The 26,768-nt window shown below is 41.6% G+C and overlaps 2 protein-coding genes across 9 annotated transcripts in view; both read left to right on the top strand.

Annotated features, from left to right (window-relative positions):
- Nucleotides 1-26,768, top strand: part of KTN1 (kinectin 1) — a 568,362-nt gene that overhangs the window by 13,409 nt on the left and 528,185 nt on the right. For all 8 annotated transcript variants that reach the window (XM_059695224.1, XM_059695231.1, XM_059695208.1 and 5 more), the window contains exons 6-10: nucleotides 4,156-4,272; nucleotides 6,508-6,648; nucleotides 15,031-15,137; nucleotides 15,843-15,975; nucleotides 18,110-18,197. In XM_059695224.1, coding sequence (XP_059551207.1) covers nucleotides 4,156-4,272; nucleotides 6,508-6,648; nucleotides 15,031-15,137; nucleotides 15,843-15,975; nucleotides 18,110-18,197 — 586 coding nt within the window. The remainder of the gene's footprint in view (nucleotides 1-4,155; nucleotides 4,273-6,507; nucleotides 6,649-15,030; nucleotides 15,138-15,842; nucleotides 15,976-18,109; nucleotides 18,198-26,768) is intronic.
- Nucleotides 9,140-10,344, top strand: LOC132234135 (14-3-3 protein eta-like). Its single transcript, XM_059695188.1, has one exon. The coding sequence runs from the start codon at nucleotides 9,213-9,215 to the stop codon at nucleotides 9,951-9,953; it is 741 nt and encodes a 246-aa protein (XP_059551171.1). The 5' UTR covers nucleotides 9,140-9,212; the 3' UTR covers nucleotides 9,954-10,344.

Raw genomic sequence — 26,768 nt, 5'->3', positions numbered from 1 at the left:
AGGCTCATTTTAAGTTGATAATTTTGAATGGCCTTCGAATGATGTTCTAAATATACAGTGGCCCTTGGCAGAAAAAAGGTTCCCCACCCTTGCTCTAGAGCAGTGGTTCTCAACCGTCCTAATGCCGCGACTCTTTAATACAGTTCCTCATGTTGTGGTGAACCCCCAATTTCATTGTTGCAAATTGGACATAATTAAAGCATAGTGATTAATCACAAAAACAATATGTAATTATATATGTGTTTTCCGATGGTCTTAGGTGACCCCTGTGAAAGGGTCGTTCGACCCCCAAAGGGGTCGCGACCCACAGGTTGAGAACCGCTGCTCTAGAGCATACCAATCTTTCTATTTGGACTGTCCCAACAGCCCACACTCCCCTAACCTCCCAATTTCTCCCCTTGGCTAATGCTTCTTTCAGATCTCCACTTAAATGTCCTTTCCTCACATGAAGATAATTTGAATTCCCCGTCCAAATAGTTTCACTGTTGTTTCTCATAACTCTCTGGACTTTTTGTCGTAACATTTACTTAGCATTATAAGTCTGTCCATGCTTGTAAGTTTCTATTGATAACGTGTCTTATAAACCTATGGCGTTTTACAATGTAGAATGCTTGTTGGATAGTCTTCATATGGTATCAGCAATGGCCCAGACTAAACAAGGTGTTTGAGGGTAATCAGAGTAAGTGTGATAACTCTATGTGACTTTGGATACAAAATCAGATTATTCTGCTGCAAAGAACATTCTTGAAATTCTTAAGTGATGAATTTGTCACTTGATGTACTTCATTTTAATTGGATAAGGATATATAAAAAAGAGTAGTCATTTTATTGTTTGAGGCAGTGTTGCACTTTAGTGAGTAGGTGGGAAATGAAACTCCCCTGGATAGGTATTTTAGGCAGGCCAAGGAGGAATTGGGGACTGCTAAAGACAGCGTTTTGACATAAAGTATTTTGAAACTACATTTTTTCCCCCTTTCCTTGGAATGCTCTGGGTTTCTCTGGAGTGGTTCTATTCTCATCAGAAGGGACTCAGTGCCCTGTAGGTCCACTGTATCAGGGAAAGACTAGGTAAGTTTAATTTCTTCCTGTTTTGTCAGAGAAACTGAGTCTTGGTCAGACCTTTTAATAGATTTCAAGGTCCCAAATGTAAATGAATCCCCAATCTTATAAAGACCACTTGAGAGAAAGGGGGAAGATAAATGCGGGAGCATTTGCACAGGCATAGGGTATAGATAGAGGGGTTAGAAGACTTGCTGATTAATTACATATGGTGGTTAAAGAAGAGTCCTCTAGAATGAATGCTTGTTTTGCTCTTGAGTAACTGGATAGATTGTGGTGATAATGGTATTTGTGAACACTTGCAGAGGAAGAGAGAGTAGAGGATTGTTTTTTTTAGGAAGTTGTTTTAGGTATTCTTTGGATCATTTAAATGGATAGAATCATTTCACAATTGAATATATGTTTATTTCTCTGGAGTTGAAAAAGGATTTCAATGGAAGTGATTTAGGCAATTAATGTATTATCACCAATACGTATGGTGGATGTATATTAAACCAGAGAGGATGTAAAGAGTGATAAGAAAGTTAAAGAATGAGAAACATTAACATTTAAAGGGCAGGGAAAGCCACCACAAAGGAGAAGGAGACATATCAGGAGACAGTGGAATCACAGGTGCATAGGGAGGATTGAAACTTTAGGGGTTGGGGAAGAGAGATTGCATAATTAGAGAGGAGGTATTATGTTGTGTGTGTGGGTGCACATGACTTGTGTTTAAGCTACACCACACTAGTACTGTATATTTAGAGTGTAGGTTAAAATCTTGGGCCCTGGAGTTACATTTCCTGCATTCAAATCTGGGTTCTGCCACGTTGAACTTTGTGGCCTTAGATAGGTTACTTAACCTCGGTGCCTTAGTTTTCCCATCTCTGAAATGGGAATGATAATCAGGTTTTGAGAATTAAATGAGATAATATGTAGTAGGTGCTTAGAGTTCCTAGCCTACAGTAATTGCTCAAAATATGTTAACTGTTAATGTGATTACCATAAAAAATTTTAAAGATGTATTTGATTATCTTAGTTAATAGGTTAATTAGTTTCTTAGTATTGGCCTTTAAATACACTTGCCTCAATAATGTAATTTTTCAACTTTAATTTATTAACTGTTTTGGCCCCATGTTATATAATAGGAGGAAATCTGCTTACTTAAGTTTTTTCCTATCTTCTCTCTTCTTTCCTAGCTTTTGTTAATTATAACATTTGTTTATCAGGTACTTCTAATATTTATTGTTTCTTTTGTGACTATAATTCTCATGTTTGTTTTAGTCTTAATTCTACAGTTTAATGATGGGTTCAAAGCTTGATACCAGTTCTTTTGCCATAGCTTCTGTATTCATCTCTTGGTTGCCTGAAGTTGTTTTTCCTGGAATTTCTTCAAGAAGGGCTCATGGAAACTATATTTCCCAAATTCTGGCAAGTTAAATGCTTCTTTGTCATCTTTATACTTGAATGATAATTTGGTGGGGTATAATGTTTCTGGATGTCACTTTCTTTCCTTGAGAAATTTTCATATTTGCTTTACTATTCTCTACATTCAAATTGCTGGATACAGATCTGAGACCTGCCTGAATTTTGCACTCTTTTCATGTGTTTTTGTTGAACTATACTCACAATAAAAACATCCTTTGGGCAGTCAACCAAGTTTTTATTATTTATTGGACTTTACCAGTATATGCCCTACTATACAAACATCCAGGGATTCAGCTTCTTTGAAGTTTAGCAGTAATTTGATTATAATATGTCTGAGCATTGACTCCTTTATTAATATTACTTGGGATAAAGCATGTCTTTTCAATAATGAGATTCAGTGTCCCTTAAAAATAAGTAAAATAATGAGTATCAATTAAGCATATGTTGGATCTTCTTTGTTGTCTTTAATCTTTCATATTTATTTTAATTCTAAAAAAAAGCTTTTGGTTTATTTGCTTCTTTTTATTTACTTCACCTTGTACTCTGTCTCATTGTATTTTTAGCAGTCTTTCTTTTTCTGTTTGTTGCTTCTATTTGGATTATATTTCTGAGATGGTGTTACTTTTACTTCTGCTTTGGGTTTTGCCAGCTCATATTTTATCTCCTCCTGTGGTCTGGTCTTTTCTCTGAGCTCTTTCTCTGAGCTCTGTTCTTTGCTCTTATTTTTCCAGAAATGACTGTTATACCAGGTTTTTAAAAATCATGGTGATATATTTTAATTACAATTTTTGTCTACTCTTTGACAATCTTTTTCTGGCGATTTTTCTTCTTGCCATTTGTTTTTTCTTATTATTTTCCTTTTTTTTTTTTTCTTGTATCTTGTATAGACCCTGTTTTATTTCTTTTTGATCAGTACTCCTCTTCCACTGAGGGGTGTTCTCGTTGGGCTGTTTGTGTGATTGAGTTCTTTTAGCCTTTCCTTCTTCCCAGATAAAATCATCTTTATAGAGAGTTTCACTAGAGAATCTCCCTTGACTATGCCTCATTGTAGCTGCTTTCTCTGAGTAAAGTTTGTATGATTTCTTCTTCATTTTTTATTTATACTGCTTCTTGAGACCTTCTTCCAAGAAAATTTCTACCTTCTGTCTTTGTACTTGTTCCTGATGTCAAATGGGAGATTGTTGGTTTTACTTCTCAGGATATGCCTATTAACTTCAGAGAACTAAGCAGCCATGGCACTTCTGTAGTTTTGGGTATATTCTGACAGGGTTGTTGAGCACCTGTGTTTGATTTCCACTGCTTTTGGCAATCTTTCCTGATATTACAGATGACTTTGACATTACAGATGACTTTCATTTTGGTGCATTTTGGTTTCATATTATTCTTTTGATTTTTTAGGAGGAGGAAGGGGAGATTGCTATATTGACTCATGGTTAAAAACTGGAAGACCTATATAATTCTCCATAAAAATATGTTTTTTTGATTAGTATGTATCCTATTTTGTGCATCAGAATATATACTGATACAGTGACTTTTCTGAATGATATTTTACTTACCAGTAGTTGGCAGTCATTCTACTTACATGTATTAGTGAGCTCTGTATTGGCTTAAGAACACTTGATCTAGATATTTCATTTTCATTAGCCTGTTTTAAATACTACTAATATTGTATTGATTTCTCAATTGTAGTCAAGTAAAGGAGAATTGACTGTACTTGTACATCAGCTTCAAGAGAAAGATAAATTACTTGCTGCTGTGAAGGAAGATGCTGCTGCTATGAAAGATCGGTGTAAGCAGTTAACCCAGGTGAAGACATTCTTGCATTTAAAGGATATACTTTTTTTTTAAGCAAAGGCTATTGTATTTTTTTATTGATTTTAGAAAGAAGAAGGGAAAGAGAGGGGGGATCATTGATGTGAGAGAGAAACATCGATTGTTGTCTCCCACACATGCCTGACCAGATTCAAATCTGAAACTTGAGTATGTGCCCTGACCAGAAATTGAACCCCCCACCTTTTGGTGTGCAGGATGATGCTCCAACCAACTGAGCCACACCAGCCAAGGCTAAAGGATATACTTTTTGAATCAGAATCAGTGAAGGATTTTAGAAATTGTCCACAATTCCTGAGTTAATTATTTGTGTAAAAGTCAAATTTTCGTTTAGAGTTTTGGTGGTGGGGTCTTACTCTTTTGTGTTATTTATAGCCTACAGTTGAATTATGAATTTAAAATAACAGTACTTATAGATATCCTGATTTCAAAATAATGGAAGCATTTGGACATTTGGACATTGTTCAATTGACCTGACTTAAATTATTCTCTATAGAAACACAAAACTCAGTGTGATTTTGTTTAAATTATAAAAACTTACAATTTCTAATCATTGAAGTTCTTCAAGCCCTGGAAATTTTACTCTGAGAGGTAAAGAAAGACCTTTAAAAAATCATGTTAAACGATGTAAACTTCCAGATGTAAGGTACAGCATGGTGACTACAGTTAATAATACTGTAATGTGTATTTGAAAGATTCTAGGAGAGTAGACCTTAAAAGTTCTTAAACAAGAGAAAAAATTTCCAACTGTGTGGTGTTGATATTAACTAGACTTATTTTTCAATATATACAAATCATGAATCATTGTGTTGTAAACCTGAAACTAATATAATGTTCTATGTCAATTAAATCTCAAAAATATTATGTAGACTGAGAACATAATTGAAAGTCAGTAGAAAATGTGGTCTCATTCCTTCTGAAACACTATTTTTCCTTTTAGGAATTAAATACAGTAGAGTAAAATGAGGTTTATTTCTGCATCATTCACAGAACTTCTTCATGACATGAGCATGGCCTTATTTGAATATAAAATTCTTTATGTGAATTTGAAATAAATATGTCATTGGAAAAACTTGGTCAGATCAAGATTAATCAAAGTTACTAAAATAATCATTTGCTTAAGATTAGAAACTTTAATATAGTTTTATGTTGCTATATTTTTCTGACTGTATTTAAAAAATTTAATAAGGTAACTACTTTTTGGTTATTCATTGAGCTGTACACTTAAGATGTGAATACTTTTTCCTAAGTCCTTTATATCAGTATAACAATTTCCTAATGTAAATGAACTAACTCTTTTGGGCAACCATAAATTACATAAAAATCGTAAATTTTGTCAGTTTCTTACAGCAGGGACATGGGCTGATCATACCTGCAGATAATTTTAAAATTGTTTGGCTTTTTTTTTTTTACTTTGATAATTAATATTTGTTCTAGAAGTTCATAATATTTGCAACACAAAATGAAACCACCCTTTTAAGATTTGATTTAGGAAGATAATAAAACTTTGCTTTCTGATTTTTTACTTTTCCCTTATTCCGAATTTCCATTCTGCTATAAACATACCAGTTTCTTTCCCTAGGAAAGAGGCTTCTTTTTTCCTCTTCTATGCTGTTTTTTCCAGTCCTTTTTTTTTTGTACCCTAAAAGAGAGCTAGTACCTACAAATTATAGAGAATTAACTGTTTTGCTTTTTTTTTTTTTTAATGTATTGCTTATTGATTGATTTTAGAGGGAGAGAGATAGAAGCAGCAATTTGTTGTTGCACCCATTTATGCATTCATTGGTTCTCTTTGTGTGTGCCCTGACTGGAAATTGAACTGACAACTTTGGTATCGGGACGATGTTCTAACCAACTGAGCGACCCGGCCAGGGGAACTGTTGTGCTTTTAAAATGTTCTTTCTTATCAAGTTAGAAGGTAGGATTTATTTCAGTTTCAGCTCTAACTCTTAGACCAAAAAGTGCATTTGAAATAAGAATTGACAGAACAGTGTTTATGAGGGAATTGGTGTAAAGAGAAGGTGAGATGCAGATGATAGTGTTTTTATTTTTAACCTTTGACCTTACTTTTTAAGTACTTATTTCAGAATTTATGATTATTTTACTGACATTATTTTTGTTGATGTTAAAAATGTTTTCTTATTATTAGAGTCGTATGTATATTTTTAATAACACATTTTTCATAATATTTTTTCTGGTTTACTCTTCTAGGAAATGATGACGGAGAAAGAAAGAAGCAATGTGGTTATAGCAAGGATGAAAGATCGGATTGGAACATTAGAAAAGGAACATAATGTATTTCAAAACAAAATGCATGTCAGTTATCAAGAGACTCAACAGATGCAGATGAAGGTATATCTTCATTCTCTGAAAACAAAGTGAACTATTTGCATTGATTTAATTTACTTAAGTGCCTAATATGGTAAGGCTCTATGCTGGGCCATGGTACAGTGGCTAGTTAAGCTGGCTGCCTCCTTAAATAAACAACTTTTGTAGGTGGGGATGAGGAAGGGGGCTGGAAGTTGACAAGTAAATACTCCATTATAATAGTGGTGTAAGCATTGGGTGCTTTGGAACAATGGAGATGGGAGGTGGGGAAGAGAAGGAATGGTAGGGAAGACTTGTTAGAAATGTTATGCAGACTGTTGAATCTTTTGAAACAATTAGGCATGGTCAGCTAAGAGGATGAAAGAGTGGGCACTGGGTATAAGGCACTTGGTGTGATTCCTTAGTCACATCTCTAGAGATGATAATTCATTGGGTCTATTTTGGGGGCAATTAGAGGTTTTTAATTAGTGTACTCCAGTGTTTCCCATACAGAATGTCTAGAGATAACAGTTTGTAAGAAATAAAACTTATGTTATTTGGGAGTCAAGACTGGAATGTAGAAGAGAAGATTTAGAGAAGTAAATAGAGGTCCTGTCTTAAAGGGCCTTGTATAACTGAAGATTGGGGAGCCAGTGAAATTTAGCAAATCAGAGGTATTGATGCCAGAGGAATTAAAGGGCCAGACTTCCCAGACATAAGTGGGAGTGAGGCCCTGGGGGTGCCTCTGAAAGAAGCATTTTCAGAAGCCCCCACGGGAGGATGAAATGTGGAAGAAGGTTTTATTGGGGTTGAGTTATATTTCCCTAGTTCCAGTGTCTCTTTTCCCCCATGCCAGTCCCGGAAGAGGGGCAGCTGGGATTTCAGCAGAATCAGAAACAAGGCAGTGTCCAAAGTTTCTGTTCAATGTTGCAGCCGATTGTGGTTCAGCATTCAGGCCAGATTAAAATACATCAGTCCATGTGTGGAATCCAACATGGCCTTGAGCCATGTGGGTACAGAGTAGCCTCCTGCAGCAGGAGTCCCCAGAGGGCTGGTGTGTGTGTGTGAGAGAGAGAGGAAGGGCTGAGCTTTCTTTGTTTAGAAGTTTATATATTTAGATTTCCCAAGCTTGCAGTGGCCACACTCATCTTGGCCTCGAGTTGTTTTCAGTTGTGATTGACAGGCAAGTATTTTCCCACTTCCCTCAGACCTTACTGGGACTGTATCTAAACTACCTTTGTCTAGTCCAGCCGTGGGCAAACTACGGCCCGCGGGCCGAATCCGGCCAGTTTGAAATGAATAAAACTTATTGAAAAAAGAAGACCGTACCCTTTTATGTAATGATGTTTACTTTGAATTTATATTAGTTCACACAAACACTCCATCCATGCTTTTGTTCCGGCCCTCCGGTCCAGTTTAAGAACCCATTGTGGCCCTTGAGTCAAAAGGTTTGCCCATCCCTGGTTTAGTTCCTTCCCCAGTCAATGAGCTGGGAACAAACTTGGAGTATTAAATGAAGCTTTTTGGCAAAACTGAACAAATGTCATGCCTATACTGTTCGGTTTCCACTTTCATTCCTTTCATGTTAAATAACAGTCAGGTTATTAAAATGACATCAGTGTGATTATATTAGTATTTTAAATTATTACTCTGGCAGTATTGTGGAGAATGGAACAAAGGATAGATCTTTTGGAAGGCTTTTGCAGGAAACCAAGAGAACAAAGTCCTTAAATCAGATGTTGACAATGGAAAGATGAGTTTGAGTGATTTAAAAGAGTAGATGGAGCTTAGTGATAGAGTGGAGGAGAGAGGAAGAGAGAAATGATAATGAAGGGTAACTCCTACAGTTTTGGTTCTGTCTCTTGTTCTTACTTTCACCTGTCTTCTAGTATTTAAGAAGGCTCCATTCCTACTGTATGTATCTTTTCTCTGTAGCATCCATTTTCATGATTCCAATTGGGTCTAGTTCAGTGGTTTTTGTTTTTTCCCTTTTTTTTTTTAGATTTAAATATTATCTTTATTGCTAATAAAGAGAGTTTTGGAGAACATGGTTTGGGTCTGCTTGCCAAGTGGGCTTATAATACCTTCTTAATTGAACTTTCTGAACCAGTAATTTTTTGAAATTATTTTCATTGCTGGATGATGCTTCAGTTTGGAAGCTCTTATCATCACCTGTCTGAAATCATACTCTTGCTTTTGATCAGGTTGTTTTTGTTTTCCAACATTTTGAGGCATTATTATTATTCTTCAGTCCTTTGACTTTTCTCCCTTGCCAGTCTATAGTTTATTCTTAAAACCTTAATAGATTCTGTATTTCTTGTTACTCTTGCATTTAATGCTTAGACATTACCTTAGTTCAGTGGTTGGCAAACTGCGGCTCGCGAGCCACATGTGGCTCTTTGGCCCCTTGAGTGTGGCTCTTCCACAAAATACCAACTTCTGCGCATGGGCCACTAAGTTTCAATCCCACTGTACATGCATGCCCGCACGTGGTATTTTGTGGAAGAGCCACACTCAAAAGGCCAAAGAGGGGCGACCGGGGAGCGAGCGGGCGAGCGAGTTAGCGATCGAGCGGTGCGGGGTGCGAGGCGAGGCCGAGCCACAGCGACATGGGGGACCGGGAGCAGCTGCTGCAGCGGGCGCGGCTGGCCGAGCAGGCGGAGCGCTACGACGACATGGCCTCCGCCATGAAGGCGGTGACAGAGCTCAATGAACCTCTCTCCAATGAAGATCGAAACCTCCTCTCTGTGGCCTACAAGAATGTGGTTGGCGCCAGGCGATCTTCCTGGAGGGTCATCAGCAGCATCGAGCAGAAGACCATGGCCGACGGGAACGAGAAGAAGCTGGAGAAAGTCAAAGCTTACCGGGAGAAGATCGAGAAGGAACTGGAAACGGTGTGCAACGACGTCCTGGCCCTGCTGGACAAGTTCCTCATCAAGAACTGCAACGACTTCCAGTACGAGAGCAAGGTGTTCTACCTGAAGATGAAGGGCGACTACTACCGCTACCTGGCAGAGGTGGCTTCCGGCGAGAAGAAAAACAGTGTGGTCGAAGCTTCCGAGGCGGCCTACAAGGAAGCCTTTGAAATCAGCAAAGAGCACATGCAGCCGACGCACCCCATCCGGCTGGGCCTGGCCCTCAACTTCTCTGTGTTCTACTACGAGATCCAGAATGCGCCCGAGCAGGCCTGCCTCTTAGCCAAACAAGCCTTCGATGACGCCATAGCTGAGCTGGACACACTAAACAAGGATTCCTATAAGGACTCCACGCTCATCATGCAGTTGCTGCGAGACAACCTCACCCTCTGGACGAGCGACCAGCAGGATGAAGAAGCAGGAGAAGGCAACTGAAGAGCCTGCAGGTTCCCGCCTTCCCTCCACCCACCGCCCCCCTCATCACTGATTCTTCCTCGCCACAATCACTAAATATCTAGTGCTAAACCTCTCTGTATTGGCAGCGCCGCTACTCAGATCTGCTCCCCCGCCCCCCGGGAAGCAGTTTCAGATCCATCTTCATGGGCATAGCTGGATCGATGGTTGCTTGGAGCCCACGGGAGCTTTCTTTTGAATTGTGTAGACAAGTGCGTTCTGAATGAGGCATTTTACTATGCCTGTTGGTAGTTGTGAAAGCGATGGGGAAGTTTAGAAAGGAGAATTAGCCAAAACCGGCTACAATGATATTTAAAAGATCCATTTAAAATGAGCTGATAGTGTTTTGTTAATAAGCAGTACATCTTGTGCATGCAAAAAAGAATTCATCCCTCCCACCTCTTCTTCCTTCAACTAATGGAAAACTGTTAAGGGAAGCTGATACAAAGAGAACACTCCCTTCTTTCCGTCAGCTTTATATAAACTGTTCACGTGAGGTTTCAGTAGCGCCTTGTTTTGCCTCTTTAAGTTATGATGTGCACAAACCTTCTTAAATGCAGTGCATCTAAAGTTTTGATACCTGTAACTTTGTTTTGGTTCCGATTGTTTAAGAATCATGGATTTATTTTTTGTAATCCTTTGGCTATTGTCCTTGTGTATCCTGACAGCACCACGTGTGTCAGCCCTTGTCAATCAAGATGGGTAATTATTGAAATGCCAGACTTCTAAATTAAATGTTTTGGAATTCAGTGGGTAAATAAATGCTGCTTTGGGGAAAACAAAACAAAACAAAACAAAACAAAACAAAACAAAACAAAAAGGCCAAAGAGCCGCATGTGGCTCCCGAGCTGCAGTTTGCCAACCACTGCCTTATTAGTTTATTATTTCATACTGTTGCCGGTGGAAATGGGGTCCTTTCACAGAGTTGCAAGAAAAGCATTTCGGGAGACCCATGCATGGGACGATAAGATGCAGTGGTAAGGTTTATTGGGATAGAAATAGAAGGCTGCCCCCAGGTTCCTGATGTCTCGTTGCCATCTGTCCCCCTGTGAAAAAAGTTCAGCCTTGTCTTCATCAAACCCAGGAAAATAGCTAATGTCCAGAAATTCTGTGCAATTGTTTAGTCCATGTCAAGCTTAGTTCAGTTCAACCTCTGTCCCTGTCTAGCTAGCATAGTCTCTGTTCCTATCTGCACTCCATTTGGCGCTGTGTTGCTTTACCCAGGCTAGCGCTTGGTGCCTGCACTTAGAGTGCCTGTGGGTGGCTGGCCTCCTGCAGGCGGCTGCTATGCTCATATGGCTACTGTGGAGAGAGAATGCATGAGCATATGAATGAATGCATGTTATGGGGTCAGAGAGAGACAGACAGAGAAAGAGAGAGATTGCTTTTAAGCTTGGACTGTGTTATCTCTGATTTGGGAAGGACCAGGTGCTCTTTCAAACAAACCCCTGTTGGTGCTGCATCCTCCCCCTAACTGATCCATTTTTTAGTTCTTGCCTGTTTCTGTGTCTTTTATCCAATCAAATCCTTCTCTCAGGTAAGGCAGCTCCTCTCCTTTATGGTCTCCATCTTGGCTCCCGTGCATGCCTGAAAGTAGAAAGACCTTCCCCTGTACCATCTTGGCTTCTTCTGGGCATGTGCCCAATAGAGGAATTTCTTCTTTGTTATTTTATTCCTTCCCCCTTTCGTTTGGGAGAGTGGGCCAATTATACCCAGGGGAGATTGTAAAGCCAGTCCTTCCTTCCTACATGGGGCAAAGAGGGGTGTTAATCCTGTTGGTGGGGCAATGCTCTGATCCCCTGGGGAGCATATGAATGCTGCAACTTCCTAGTTAAGCAGGCTTATTTCCTAATTTAGCTCCCTCTTACATTAGGCTTCTCAATGTCTGATTCCCTTTGCTCCCTTCCTTTATTAATAACAAGCTACCTACACTAACAATTCTAACATATTTGTAGCACCTTCTTTAATAGGTCTCTCATTTCTGTGCTAACATGATTAGTACCAGATTTATGTTTATAAAACACTATTTTGATCACATTGCTAACCTACTGCAAATTTTTAACATACTCTTCACTGCTATCAAAGTGTAAATGTTTTCCATGGAATTACACTAATAATGGAATAGTACAAAAGAAGTGAATGACTGTTGTCAGGTTATTACCACATCCACTGCTGCTTTTATGTTTTCATTTGGTCCAGTCCTCCATCTTCCCATCCTCCAGACATTTGAAATATTCTTTCCCATAAGTCAGATTATGGAAGAACTGATTTTTCCAGCCTCAGGTGATATTTTCTTCTTCTGAATTGCTACTTAATGTTGATTTGAAAATTAGGTAGGTACTTATAGCATCATCTTTTATTGAGGATGAAAGGTGTTGAAGTGGTTCATCTTTTTTTTTATTTGATTGCTTATAGAGGCCATGATATATAGATCCCATATAATAAATTCTCTGAAAAATAGAAACATACATTTTAATTTCTCTTAAATAGATTTATTAAAAATTATTAAGATTATTTTACATATTGAAGTAAGATATGTCCTTATGGAGATAGAAGAGTCAGTGTTCTTTATCTTTTGATTCTATAATTCTGAAATAAAAAATTAGAGGCCAGAATATTTTAGCAAATAGATTTTTGTGTAATGAATTTGCCATATATTTGGTTATGGCTCAGTTTGCAATTTAATATAAATGTATTGAACATACTTTCAACTTTAAAACTTGATTACTAAAATCTTTAAAAAATATTGTGTACATAAAATTGACATAGGATTAAGATAGGCTTAATTCTGTATGAGTCTGGGGTAGGAAAAAGATTCTAAATCATTTTTAGTTCTGAAACAGCATCTCAATGTATTTATTTTGCATTTCAAATATGATAAGCAGCTAGCATCTACTTGCATTCTTTTTTTAAAAAAATATTTTTTAATTGATTTCAGAGAGGAAGGTAGAGGGAGAGAGAGAGAGATAGAAACATCAATGATGAGAGAGAATCACTGTTTGGCTGCCTCCTACATGCCCCCCACTGGAGACTGAGCCTGCAACCCAGGCATGTGCTCTTGACTGGAATTGAACCCGGGACTCTTCAGTTCACAGGCCAACACTCTATCCACTGAGCCAAATTGGCTAGGGCTACTTGTATTCTTTTTTAAAAATTATATTTTTATTGATTTCAGAGAGGAAGGAAGAGAGAGAGAGAGAGAGAGAGAGAGACACATCAATGATGATAGAGGATCATTGATCAGCTGCCTCCTGCATGCCCCATACTGGGGATTGAGCGCACAATCTGGGCATGTGATCTTGATGAGACTCGAACCCAGGACCCTTCAGTCTGTAGGCCAACACACTATCCACTGAGCCAAACTGGCTAGAGCAGCTGTGGGCAAACTACGGCCCGCGGGCTGGATCCAGCCCGTTCGGCTGTTCTATTCGGCCCGCGGAGCCGAAAGAGCGGAGGGTTCTCTTGCTCTCCCCTCCGCTCCTTCACCAGCAGCAGTGTTAACATGTATTAGTTCACACAAACACTCCATCCATGCTTTTGTTCCGGCCCTCCGGTCCAGTTTAAGAACCCATTGTGGCCCTCGAGTCAAAAAGTTTGCCCACCCCTGGGCTAGAGCTACTTGCATTCTTGGATTTCTGTGACAGCTGGTATTTGCTTTGCATTCATCACTATCAAAATGTATTTCATCTTTTAAATTCTACATAATAAAGAGCTAATATGCTAATTAGACCGAACAGCAGAACGACCGGCCGACAACCTTTTGGATAAAGCCAGGGCTGCAAGGGCCAGCCGAGGCTGTGAGGGCCGCATGAATTCCGTGCATTGGGCCTCTAGTTTCTTTATATTTAAGGATGGTGCAAACTTTATTCTTGATGCCTTTTATGTTCTCACTAGAGGCCCGTTACAGGAAGATTCCTGCAAGAATAGGGCTTCCTGTGGCTGTAGCAAAGCAGAGAAGGGAGCGAAACCCGCTGAGGCGGGCTTTGCACCCGCTCTGCTGCCCGGCTGGTTTCCCTCCCCTTCTGCTGCCCGGCTGGTTTCCCTCCCCTTCTGCTGCCCGGCTGGTTTCCCTCCCGCTCCGACGCCCGGCTGGTTTCCCTCCCGCTCCGACGCCCGGCTGGTTTCCCTCCCCTTCTGCTGCCCGGCTGGTTTCCCTCCCGCTCCGATGCCCGGCTGGTTTCCCTCCCCTTCTGCTGCCCGGCTGGTTTCCCTCCCCTTCTGCTGCCCGGCTGGTTTCCCTCCCCTTCTGCTGCCCTGCTGGTTTCCCTCCCCTTCTGCTGCCCGGCTGGTTTCCCTCCCCTTCTGCCGCCCGGCTGGTTTCCCTCCCCTTCTGCTGCCCGGCTGGTTTCCCTCCCGCTCTGGTTTCCCTCCCGCTCCGCCGCCCGGCTGGTTTCCCTCCCCTTCTGCTGCCCGGCTGGTTTCCCTTCCCTTCTGCTGCCCCGCTGGTTTCCCTCCCCTTCTGCCGCCCGGCTGGTTTCCCTCTTGCCTCCCGCCTCCGCCACCCGGCTCCGCCGCCTCTACTTTGCTCCCTTCTGCAGAGCTTTGCTTCCACGTTGTCTTCAGTCTTCGCTCCCAGCTGGTATATGCAAATTAACCGCCACCTTGGTTGGGTTAATTTGCATATAGTCGCTCTGATTGGCTGGTGGGTGTAGCGAAGGTATGGTCAATTAGCATCTTTGTCTTTTATTAGTGTAGATCACAATAAAGTATCTTTTAAAAGATAGCTCTGGCAGCCCTGGCCGGTTTGGCTCAGTGGATAGAGTGTCAATCTGCGAATCAAAGGGTCTTGAGTTCGATTCTGGTCAAGGGCATGCACCTTAATTGCAGGCTCCTCTCTGGTCTGGGCCCTGGTCGGGGCTCATACAGGAGGCAACCAATTGATGTGTTTCTCTTATATTGATGTTTCTCTCTGTCTTTCCCTCTCTCTTCCACTCTTTCTAAAAATCAATGGAAAAATATCCTCAGGTGAGGGTTAAAAAAAAAAGTTAGCTTTGGCAGTTATTGTTTTCTAAATCTTATGTTTATAAAATAATTTTTTTTTTTTGTAAAATAATTTTAGTTCCAGCAAGTTCGTGAGCAGATGGAAGCAGAGATAGCTCACTTGAAGCAGGAAAATGGCATACTGAGAGATGCTGTCAGCAACACTACAAACCAACTAGAAAACAAGTATGTTTCCAAATGCTTTATTTTTAATTGAATGGCAGAGTCTTTTCTTGAATCATCAAAATGATGTTTGATAGTGATTGGTTAGACTTTTGTTTTTTTTATATTTGTTTATAAAATCAGTTAATTTTAAAAAAACAATTCTCTTGCTCTGTGAAGAACCTCTTCAGCTAAACTACATGATAAATACTTTACCTTCTGTGGAATAGTATACAAATTTATGAGACTGAATTTATAAGTTTTAAACCATCTATCCCCCTTAACAGTAGTTACCAAATTTCATTATTTTGAAGAGGATCTTGGTATGTTAGTTAAAAAAGCATATTCTTGAGTCCGATCCCTAAAAGATTATGATTCGGTGCTCTGAGATGGAGCCCAGGAGTGTACATATTAAGACACATTCCACTGATAGTTATGTAGTTGGTTCTGATACTTTGAGAAGCAGTGCACTAGAGAAGACTAGTAGCATCCTTACACAGATTAAATCCTGTTTGATTTTAATACATTTTTCAGAGTATCAGTTTGAGGGTGACACTGTTGATTGTGCTTATGAGTGTGGTCATTTACTTACTTGATTATATTATAGTGATTTTTAGAATTTGTGTAATTGTCATCAGAATGATTCAGAGGTTACACTCAATATGTTTTGCTTATTCTTTATATGGGTCAATAATAATGGAAGGTTCCTAATCCAGTTACTGTTTTCAGGCAGTCTGCTGAACTAAATAAACTGCGCCAGGATTATGCTAGAGTGGTGAATGAGATGACTGAGAAAACAGGAAAGTTGCAGCAAGAGGAAGTCCAAAAGAAGAATGCTGAGAAAGCAGTTACTCAGCTGAAGGTGACATATTTCCACCCATATTTATCATTTCATAAATAATGTACACTTTCAATAATGTACACGTGTCCTAAATGTATATAAAGGGTTGAGATATGTAGTTTGAGGCTTAATGGGACCTGTAGTACTCTGCCTATATACACGTGTATGTACTTATGTAAGAATTGAATATTGGCTTAAGTTTGAAGTTAAAGACTGAAGATATGAAAAATGAAATGAGCTGATTGATAGGTATAACCAGTTGAAGGAATTTCATCTTATATGTGGAGGTTAGGGTGTACCTGTGTAAGTAAAAAATCATGTAGTTAAAATTACCTTCAACATCACTTATCCATAACTTGGATTTCTTAGTAAGCTCAAGCAAAGTTTATTTTCCTTCCAGCATTAGAGTAGATTATTTTCCCTTGTCTGAGTACCAGACCTAGTAATGCTCCAATAGCTTTTGCTTGAGCCATAGTATGCAAAAAGTATACACTGTTTCCTTATACACTAGAATTTATCTTTAGCCACTTGGTAAGTTGAAATGTTCATATTGAGAAGAGATGCATGTGTTTGCTGAGGCTGTCTGAGGGAGGAGTAGATTTGTTCTCTTGAACAATAGCATATGCACATTGAGCAGAATGGTGGGTAGAATTGTCTTTTCCTCCTTTTACTGGGGAGAGGATTTGTTGAGTGTGTAGTTGAATTTGTATAGAAGTTAAATGTAGTAGTTTCCTAGGTATTTGATACAGTCATATCTTGATATTAGTTTCAGAGTAGTAGGGATTAAAAGGGCTTTGGGAATAATGTAGAAAATAGTGTAATTTTTGTCTTCTTAGTTTTCATGGATCCCTTTGGGAGATTGATATAATTGTCCTTTCTTTTATTTAATACTAGAGGCACAGCACACAAAATTGTGCGGGTAGGGTCCCTAGGCCTAGCCTCCTGTGATCTGGGCCATCTTCTGCTCATTTGCCAGTCGCCAGGCCAAATGCTGCCTCCCCCGCTGGGCTGTCAGGCTGTTGGGATCACCAGCACATCCCCAGCTACTTGGGGGCTCAGGCCTGTGGGAAAGCGGGCGCCGGCAACTTCACCTCTATGCGTGTACACTTGCCCAGCTGCTGATGGAACGTGCTGCCCGCTTGGGACTGCTCACGTGGGCGCCGCTGGGGCTTGAGGCGCTGATGGAAGCTGCGGGATGTGCCCGCAACCTAACTGCCCTGGCGTGTGTCAGCGACCTACATGCCCTGGCGTGAGCGGCCCCGAGCGGGCAGCATGTTCCATCAGCAGCTGGCCTGGTGCACGCTCATGAAGGTGATGTCCCTGGCGCCTGCTTTTCCACAGGCTTGAGCCCCCTAGCAGCCAGGGATGAACTGGTGATCCCAATGGCCTGACAGCCAGCCTGGTCCTCCCGCCACCCACCCCGATTTCCCCGTTCACCATCGCTGATCCATCAGAGCCTGTGGGCTGGGGGCAGGGACCAAGACCAAGAGGTTAGCCGTTCAGCCTGTTAGCCAATCCCCAGTCCCGCCCCGCCCCGCCCTGCTTGTGGGCAGGGTGGGAGGGACTGAGAGGTGGTCAATGCCACCTCAAGGTGACTGGTCTTTCTGGTCGTCCTAGTCATCACGGACATATATATAGATTTGTCTTGCTGGTGTGTTTATTGCTGGCAGTTACAAATATGGAAGTTTGTTCTCTGGCTATGGATAAGTAGATAATGACACTGAAGATTAAAGAGTTGTACTATACCTCAAATTACAAATTATAGGTACCTGCTGAAATTTAGCACTAAAGATAGAATTTTGTCTTTTAAAAGCCTATCAGCTCACGGTAGATTAATGGAAAACAGATTATAGCTAAGAGGATCAGATATATACATATTAGCTATAATGATCCACCAGCATAAATATTGTTTCGAAATAATTTCCAGTCTTTAAATTCTGTATTCAGGTGGTGGGGGTGGCTGCGGTGGGGAGGCGGTAGGATGGCTATGGCTGATAATATCCATGCAGATGATCAGGCTAGACATATCTGCCTATCTTATTAAAATGTAGGAGACTAGTTGTTGGAATAAGCAGTTTTATGAAACAACAGTAAAGGTAGAGGATACTTAAAAAATAAATGCAATCCTGTCTTTGTGCTGACATCCATTCTCCAGGTCCAATTACAAGAAGCTGAGAGAAGGCGGGAAGAAGTCCAAAGTTATATCAGGAAGAGAACAGCAGAGCATGAGGCAGCACAGCAAGGTAAGGGGAAGAGGTAGTCATGTAAATTTAGTATATAATTCTGGGTAAAATTTTCTCCCCTTTCCATATTGTAGAGATAGTATGTAATTTGGCATTTTGATTATAGCTCAATAAAAATAGTTTTTAAACTTTTAAAGCACCTTTATTTCTTTGACATTTCTTAGGGTTTTACAAATAAGCACTCTAGCCCTGGCCGGTGGGGCTCAGCTGTTTGGAGTATAGTCCCTACACCAAAAGGTTGCGGGTTCGATACCTGGTCAGGACTGGTATGGGAAGAAAACAGATAGATGTTACTCTCTCACATTGATGTCTGTCTGTCCATCTGTCTGTCTGTCTCTTTCCCCCTCTCCCCTTTCTAAGTCAATTAGCATGCCCTCAGGTGGGAATTTTTTAAAAAAAGCAGTCTTAATAGCATTAAGTCGCAAAAAAATTATAGTCCATAATAGGGTAATGGGACCCTTGCTGTGTATTTCCTTTCTGTAGTTATTTATTCCTTTTGGTTCTTTGATCAAATCTTCATTTGATTTTTTTGTTTCTCAGGGACTCACTTCCTATATTGTGAAGAGAAAAACAAGAGCGTTATTATTCCAAGTAGTTGACTTAAAACTTCCTACTCCTTAAATACTAACTTTCACCACTTATTCTTAATTTTATAATTATACTAGAGGCCTGGTGCACAAAAATTTGTGCACTCGGGAGGCATCCCTCAGCCCAGCCTGGCCCCTCTAACAGTCTGGGAGCCCTCACAGGATGTCCTACTGATGTCCCTGTGGGGAGTGGGCCTAAGCCGCAGTCTGGCCTCCCTCTGTGGAAGGCAACTGGCCGATCAGGTATATAGAGATTTTCTGAAGGCAGCACCAACTCCTTCCTTATTTCTTTCCTCTGTGGCTGGAGAATAGGGGACTAAAAGGTGGAGACAGAACTGTGGCCGGGCCTGGGGCTCTTGTAGGCAGCAGAAAGAAGGAGAGGGCTGGGGAAAGTCTGTTTTTCTTCAATTGTCCTCCCTCCCTGCGGGCCCCTCACTCTGTTCTTTCCTTGTTGTGGTGGACGTTTGGGCCTCGGACTGACAGGAGCCCAGCGATGGTGGAATTCAGCCCCCTCACTTCTCAGCTGAACATACAACCGCCTCACATTCCAAGTGGAGCTGTTTTCAAGTGGCTAAAGTGCTGTCAATTCATGCCTCCTGGCCTTTCCCCTCTTGTGTTTCCTCCTTGGGTCAGTTGCAAACTTCACGGAGACACCGAAGCAACTCTGCCCTGGTAGTTCTGCACCAGCCCCTGCCCGGGCCCGGCCGGGCACTCTTCCTTGAGGTCTCTGGGTCCACAGTCTGAGCTCAGGGAGGTCACCCAGAGCCCGTTCCCCCGGACAGGTGGGGCAGGGGGGCTAGCTTGAAGAGCTGGAGGAAGATGGCAGAGTAAGAGTTGGTATGAACCAGTGCCTGCTTAGCCAGACTTCCTAAGCTTCCCACTGGGCCCAGGCTGGGCCCCTTCCCCACACCAGGAGGATCCCAGCTGAGGTCCCCTCCCTGCACCCAGTGCTCTCCTGCTTGTTCTACCACTGGGGGAAGGGAGCAGCTTACCTGCTCTGGACCCTGCCAACCTGGCAGGCTGAGGCACAGGTGGTGCAGCCTAGGGTGCTGGTGGCTGAAGGCCTTCTCCCCCTCCCTGAAGCGTGGGGTGGGGTTGCAGCAGGCGTGGAGACACTCCTTTCCACTGAGCCACCATCCCCCCAGGACCTGTGGGGGTTGAGGTGGCCTCGGGCTCCCACTGGTCCCACTGAAGCCAGACTTGGCTTGGCCGGCCACCCCTGCCGCCTGAGGGCTGCGCATGCCCCACGGGCCTCATTGCCCTCATGAATCACCGTGGTCTGGCCGTCCCATCCCAGGAAGTGGCCATCCCAATCACCATGGCTCACTCCCTGGTGCAGTTGGGCCTGCCCAGCAAGCATGTAGGCAGGAGCCGGGCCTCTGAGGGGAAGGAGGAGGGATGTGCAGGCCAGGGTAGAAGTGGGGAACTTGGTGGTGTAAACACAGCCCCCCCCACCGCGACGTCGTGCCGGCCCCTCGCGCTGCATTCCCGAACCCCTGGGTGCCCCTGCCCAGCACTGCATTCAGGCCAGGGGTGGGGGTGAGGGACCTGGAGCTGCGGCCTGAAGGCAGCCCTCGCAGGCTTGGAATCACAGTGGTCGATCAGGGAGGGATGCGGGATGACAAATTCCACCACTCTAAATCTCTCTGTCTCTCTCTCAGTGGGCCCTGCGTGTCTCCGGTGGGCGGGCGAGGGCTCGGGCAAGGCGATCGGCACCGCTTGCCTTTGCCTCAGCCCCCACCCGCTCCCGGTCGCACACAGGGGCCTGGATGGTGGCTTGCACTGTCCTACCCTGCCTGCAGTATGCAAATTAGCTGCCATCTTCGTTGGCAGTTAACCGCCATCTTAGTTGGCAGTTAATTTGCATACCACCCTGATTAGCCAATGGGAAGCGTAGCAAAGGTATGGTCAATTACCATGTTTGTCTATTGTTAGATTAGATATGGGAGATAATGAAGCTGGTGTGTTACTTATGTCTCCACTACTCATTTTCTCCTATGAAAGAGGCAATGAGCTAATAAAATATAATTTTATAATTTGGATCTTTACACCTTTGGTTTCTTGTGATTTTTTTCTTTCTCCCCAAGTATTTCCCTTTGGTTTAATATATAAATATATCCAAGATATTAAAACCCTATTTCTTTATATGTAAAGTTTATATTTATGTTAAGATATATTAGCTTATTCTTAAAATTAATATTTTATATTTAATCAACAAAGCACATGTGAATCTTGCCAAAAGAATTGTAACTATAAATTTATATAACTACCCAGGTGGCATGGCTCAGTGGTTGAGTGTCGACCTATGAACCAGGAAGTCACCTTTTGATTCCTGGTCAGGGCGCATGTCCAGTTTATGGCTTAAGGGCATGCAGGAGGCAGCTGATCAGTGATTCTCTCTCATCATTGATGTTTCTATCCCTCTGCCTTCTTCTCTGAAATCAATAAAAATATATTAAAAAGACCAAACAAGATCAAAACTATATATAACTATAAACTGTCCTAGCTAATAAAAGAGTGATATGCAAATTAACCATCACTCTGATACAAAGATGGCGGCGTCCAGTCCTCAGCCCCACTAGAGTCCTCCAGTCCTAGGAGGGGTGGGCTGCTGAGAGCAAGGCCTGCTTGGCCGTTGCTGTGGCGACCCGGGAGCGGCCAAGCAGGCAATGCAGACAGCAGAAAATGACAGGGAGCGGCGGGCTTAAGCCGTCAGTAGGACATCCCCGAGGGCTCCTGGATTGGAGAGAGTGCAGGTTGGACTGAGGACCCCCCCACTCCCCCCCCCCCCCCGCGCCTTGTGCACGAATTTTGTGCACTGGGCCTCTAGTCTATACTAATAAAAGGGTAATATGCTAATTAGACTGGACATCCATCCAGATGTCCTTCTGGACAAAGCCACAGTGGCAGGGGCCGAGGCAGAGGCAGTTAGGGGTGATCTGGCCAACAGGGGAGGGCAGTTAGGGGCGATCAGGCCAGCAGGGGAGGGCAGTTAGGGGCGACCAGGCTGGAGGGGAGGGCAGTTAGGGGCGATCGATCAGACTGGCAGGCAGAGGCAGTTAGGGGCGATAGGGGCGATCAGACAGGCAGGCAGGTGATCGGTTAGGAGCCAGTGGTCCACAGAAATTGGGCCTAAACCAGCAGTTGGACATCCCCCAAGGGGTCCCTGATTGGAGAGGGTGCAGGCTGGGCTGAGGGAACCCCCCTTTGTGCATGAATTTCGTGCACCGGGCCACTAGTGTAACTATAAATAATAAAACTGTACTCTGATCTGAAGCAGTTACTTTTGCTTTTAGTGTTTTCTATCATAACTTTTTTAATGTTAATATAAGTGATCTTTTAATGGGAGGTAACTGCTTTTTTTAAAAATTAAATTTATTGGGGTGACATTAGTTAATAGGGTCGTATAGGTTTTAAATGTACATTACTATGATAAGATGATATGTATATTACAATGTGTGCCCACCACCCAAAGTCAAATCATCTTCCATCACCATACATTTGGCCCCCTTTACCCCTTAGTACCCCTCACCCCCTTCCCGCTGTAAACCACCAGTTGTCTGTGTCTCTAAGTTTCAGTTTTATGTCCTACATATGAGTGAAATCATATGGTTCTTAGCTTTTTCTGACTAACTCATTTTGCTTAGCATAATATTCTCAAGGTCATTCCATGTTGCAAATGCCAGTATTTCATCTTTTCTTACGGCTAAGTAGTATTCCTTAGTATGGGCCATATCTTCTTTGTCTACTTCTCTATCGAAGGACACTTTGGTTGTCTCATGTCTTGGCCACTGTAAATAATGCTGCAGTGAACATAGGGATACATGTATCTTTGTGAATAAATGTTTTTGAGTTGTTCGGGTTGATACTCAGAAGAGTTTTTTGAGGAACCCCCATACTGTTTTCCATAGTGGTTGTACCAATTTATTGTCCCACTAGTAGTGGTGGGGGTTCCTTTTTCTTTACAACCTCTTCAACACTTTTTATTACCTATCTCTCTATATAAAAGCCAAGCGACCGGAATGATGAAACGATCGGAATGACTGGTTGGTATGATGTGCACTGTGGTGGCCAACCGGCCTGATCAGGGCCCCGATCGGCCCTCCCCAACCTCCCATAGCCCCTCCCCCCTGCTGGCCTGGCCTAATAGGCCCCCATCATGGTGGGCCGGCCAGACCCCACCTGTGCATGAATTCATGCACCGGGCCTCTAGTCTTGTTGATAATAGCCTTTCTAACAGGTGGTATCTCATTGTAGTTTTGATTTGCATTTCCCTAATAGCTAGTGAAGTTGAACATCTTTTCATATACCTGATAGTTGTTTGTATGTCTTTTTGGGAGAGGTGTCTGTTCAGGTCCTCTGCTTATTAAAAAAATTTTTTTAAAATTGATTTCAGAGAGGAAGGGAGAGGGAGAGAGAGAGAGAAAAATACTGTTACTGGGAAACTCTTGGGTGGACTCCGGCTGCCTGTCGCTGTGTCCAATAACGAAGGCAGGGTTGAATCATATAAGGCGTTTATTGAGAAGGCTAGCCAACCAAGAAGACAGCATGCCTACAAGCATTCAATTCCTGTCTTACAGCAAGGTGCGGGGGACAGGATTATAAAGGAGCAAGGGCTAGGATGAGGCTGGGAATGCAATGCAGATACGTGCAGCCCTGGAGGTCCGCAGACGTCAGCTATTGTCTTTAGTTATCAGGTGATGAGATGATGTTTTGAGTCCTGGTGGGTTGGTTTGACCCTACTTATCGGTTCTGCTTGCTGGATCACAGCCAAGTCACCTCCTCAATCGCTTCGCACAGGCCTTGAAAAAAGTAAACTTTAAGAAAAACTTAACCCCCTATTCACATATAAGAAACATAACCCCCTATTCACATAAGTATATATGTTTTAAAATTTAAAATAATATGATTATTTTTCAGATTAATTCAGGTTCTCTATCACATTATAAGTCCCTCTATCATTATCAGTGATGAGAAAGAATCATTGATTGGCTGTCTCCTGCAGCGCCCCTTCTGGGAATTAAGCTACTACATAGGCATGTGCCCTGACCAGGAATTGAATCAATGAACTTTTGGTTCATGGGCTAATACTCAACCACTGAGCCACACTGGCTGGGCTCTATGAGTGCTTTATGTATTTTGGATATTAATCCCTTGTCTGAGCTGTTGCTTGCAAAAAAACATTTCCCAGTTGGTTGGTTGCTTTTTTTTTTTTTTTTATAGTTTCTTTTGCTGTGCAGAAGCTTTTTAGTTTGTTATAGTCCCATTTATTTATTTTTGCCTTTACTTCCCTTGCCTTTAGGGTCAAATTCATAAAATGTTCTCTATGACCAAGGTCCATAATTTGCTACCTATGTAATTTATTGTTTCAGATCTTATATTTAGGTTTTTGATCCATTTTGGGGATAAATTAACCTAATTTCACCCTTTGCATGTGTCTTTCCATTTTCCCAGCACCATTTGTTGACGAGGCTTTCTTTTCTCCATTGTGTGTTTTTGGCTCCTTTGTTAAACATTATTTGCCCATATACCTGTGGTTTTATTTCTGGGCTCTCAATTCTATTCCATTGGTCAGTGTGTCTGTTCTTTTGCCAATACCATGCTGTATTGATTATTGTAGCCCTGTAGAATAATGTGAAGTCAGATATTGTGATACCTCCAGCTTCTTTCTTTTTCTCAGGATTGCTTTGGCTATTCTGGAACTTTAGTGGTTCCGTACAAATCTTGTGATATTTTTTTGTTCTATTTCTTAAAAAAAACCACGTCATTGCGATTTATTTACTTATTGTTAATCTTCACTTGAGGATATTTTTTTTATTACTTTTTCAGAGAGAGTGGGGGGGGAGAGAGAGAGAGAGAGAGAGAGAGAGAGAGAGAGAGAGAGAGAGAGAGAAAGAGAAAGAAAGAAAGAAACATGAATGTGAGAGAGACAAATCCACTGGTTCCTTCCCATACCTGCCCCTACCTGCCCCTACTGGGAGTGGGGAGGGAACCCTTGACTGGGAATCAAACCTGCAATCCTTTGGTGTGTGGGTCCGACACTCTAACCACTGACCACACCGGCCAGGGTGACATTGGGATTTTGATGAGGATTGATTAAATCTATATATTGTTTTGGGTAATACTATAACCATTTTCACTATGTTGATTCTTCTAATCCATGATCAGGGAATATCTTTCCATTTCATTGTGTGTGTTTCAATCTCTTTTAATAATGCTTTGTAGTTTTCAGTATATAGGTCCTTCACATCCTTTGTTAAGTTTATTCCTAGCTATTTTATTCTTTGGTTGCAATTGTATCATATCTCTAATTAAGCATATTATTTATGTTTACACTGCTGTCTCTTGATAGGCATCAGTTAACTTTCTGTCACAGAAAATGAGTGCTTAATACTCTCACACCACTTCTCTCACCTTTCCCTCATTCTCCTGATAATGTTATGTATACTTTTTGATCATGTCAATATTCATTGTTTGCATCATTATGACTCTGTACTCAGTGCTGAGCCAAGAAAAATATTAAAACTGCAATTCTTTTCTTGAACAATGTTTTAATTTTCTGGAGCTAATTATTGCTTTATGTTTTTAAGTTGCTTGATTTTGTTTTACCATTTAAATTTTTTCCTGTGTTTAAACTCCCTTTAACATTTTCCCCTCCCCTAGCCTCTCAACATGTTAGATAGTGGAGACCCTATTAGTTTTTCCTGGAACCATCTGTCTGGAGTACTCAGTCTTCCTGTTTGAGTACCTTACTTTCTAGGTTTGCTCCATAGCTATCTTCCTGAGACTTAGTTTTGTCTCTTTATCCTGTTTTTTGGATCTTGTGTCACTGCCATCTTTCTTGCTTTCCTCTCATTTAATAGCAAATGTTTTAGTAGCTTCACAAGAATAAGCCTTGAAATGCATATGTTTGTATATCTGAAAATGTTTTTATTCTTTCTACTTTCATGCTTGTTTTATAGTTTGACTAGATGTAGAGTTCTGGGTTGGAAATAATTTTCCCACATTTTTTTTTTTTTTTGTGTGTGTGTGTGTAGCAAAGGTGGAGATTTATTGAAGAAAAAGTACAGATTCCCACATGGGGAGAGGGAAAGAGTCCCATGGAATAGACTCCCAACTAGGGACGGGGAAAGGGTCCCCTTTCCCACAGATTTAACTTCTACTGTTGCTGATAAGAAATATGCTCTTCTGAGTTCTAAACCTGGACATTATAATTATGTTTTTAATTTTTAAGAGCTCTTTTATGAATTGTGTTCCATTCTGATATTAGTATCTTCTTATGGAAGAAACATCTAACCTTTCTTAAAACATATCTAATGCACACATATACACATTCCTTCTTCCCTCTATTTCCATCTCTATTCTCCCTGTTTTGGACTTGATTGTGTTATGGGGCCAGGAAGCAGCTCTCATAATGCCTGGTATTATGATTTCCTGAACCTTTCTAGGTTTTTAGAATCCTTTCCCTTTCCTCCAAGTTAGTGATCATCTCACCATTTTGTCTTAATTTCTTGTGATTTGCAGTTACATTTACTTATGATTGCATCAAGGATAGTTTCTCTCTCTCTCTCTCTCTTTCTGTGTTGGGGTTATTAGAAGAGAAGCAAACAGAGAATTTTTACTTCATCTTACACTAGGACATTTGTCAGCTTTCAGCATCTTTCTCTGCTTTCCAGGTAGGAGAGTATAGGGAATTTACAAGAAATTCACTAAATAACTTACTAAAGTACTTACTAAGAGGTCATTGGAAATCAAGAAATGATATAGCCCTGGCCAGTGTGGCTCAGTTGGGCGTCGTCTCATGCACAGAAAGGTCGCCAGTTCAATTGTGGGTCAGGTCAGGGTACATGCCAGGGTTGTGGGCTCAATCCCCAGTAGAGGGCACGCAGGAGGAAGTTGATCGATGTTTTGCTTCCCTGGCGATGTTTCTCTGTCTAAAAAAAAAAAAAAAAAATCAATAAAATAAAGAAATGATATAACCGTT

This window comes from Myotis daubentonii, chromosome 1 (assembly GCF_963259705.1).
Source record: "Myotis daubentonii chromosome 1, mMyoDau2.1, whole genome shotgun sequence".
In the NCBI taxonomy this organism is placed as follows: Eukaryota; Metazoa; Chordata; class Mammalia; order Chiroptera; family Vespertilionidae; genus Myotis; species Myotis daubentonii.
This window is presented reverse-complemented; position numbering and strand designations above follow the sequence as displayed.

Coding starts and splice junctions, on each gene's coding strand:
- LOC132234135 (XM_059695188.1), top strand. CDS start 9,213: ATGGGGGACCGGGAGCAGCTGCTGCAGCGGGCGCGGCTGGCCGAGCAG.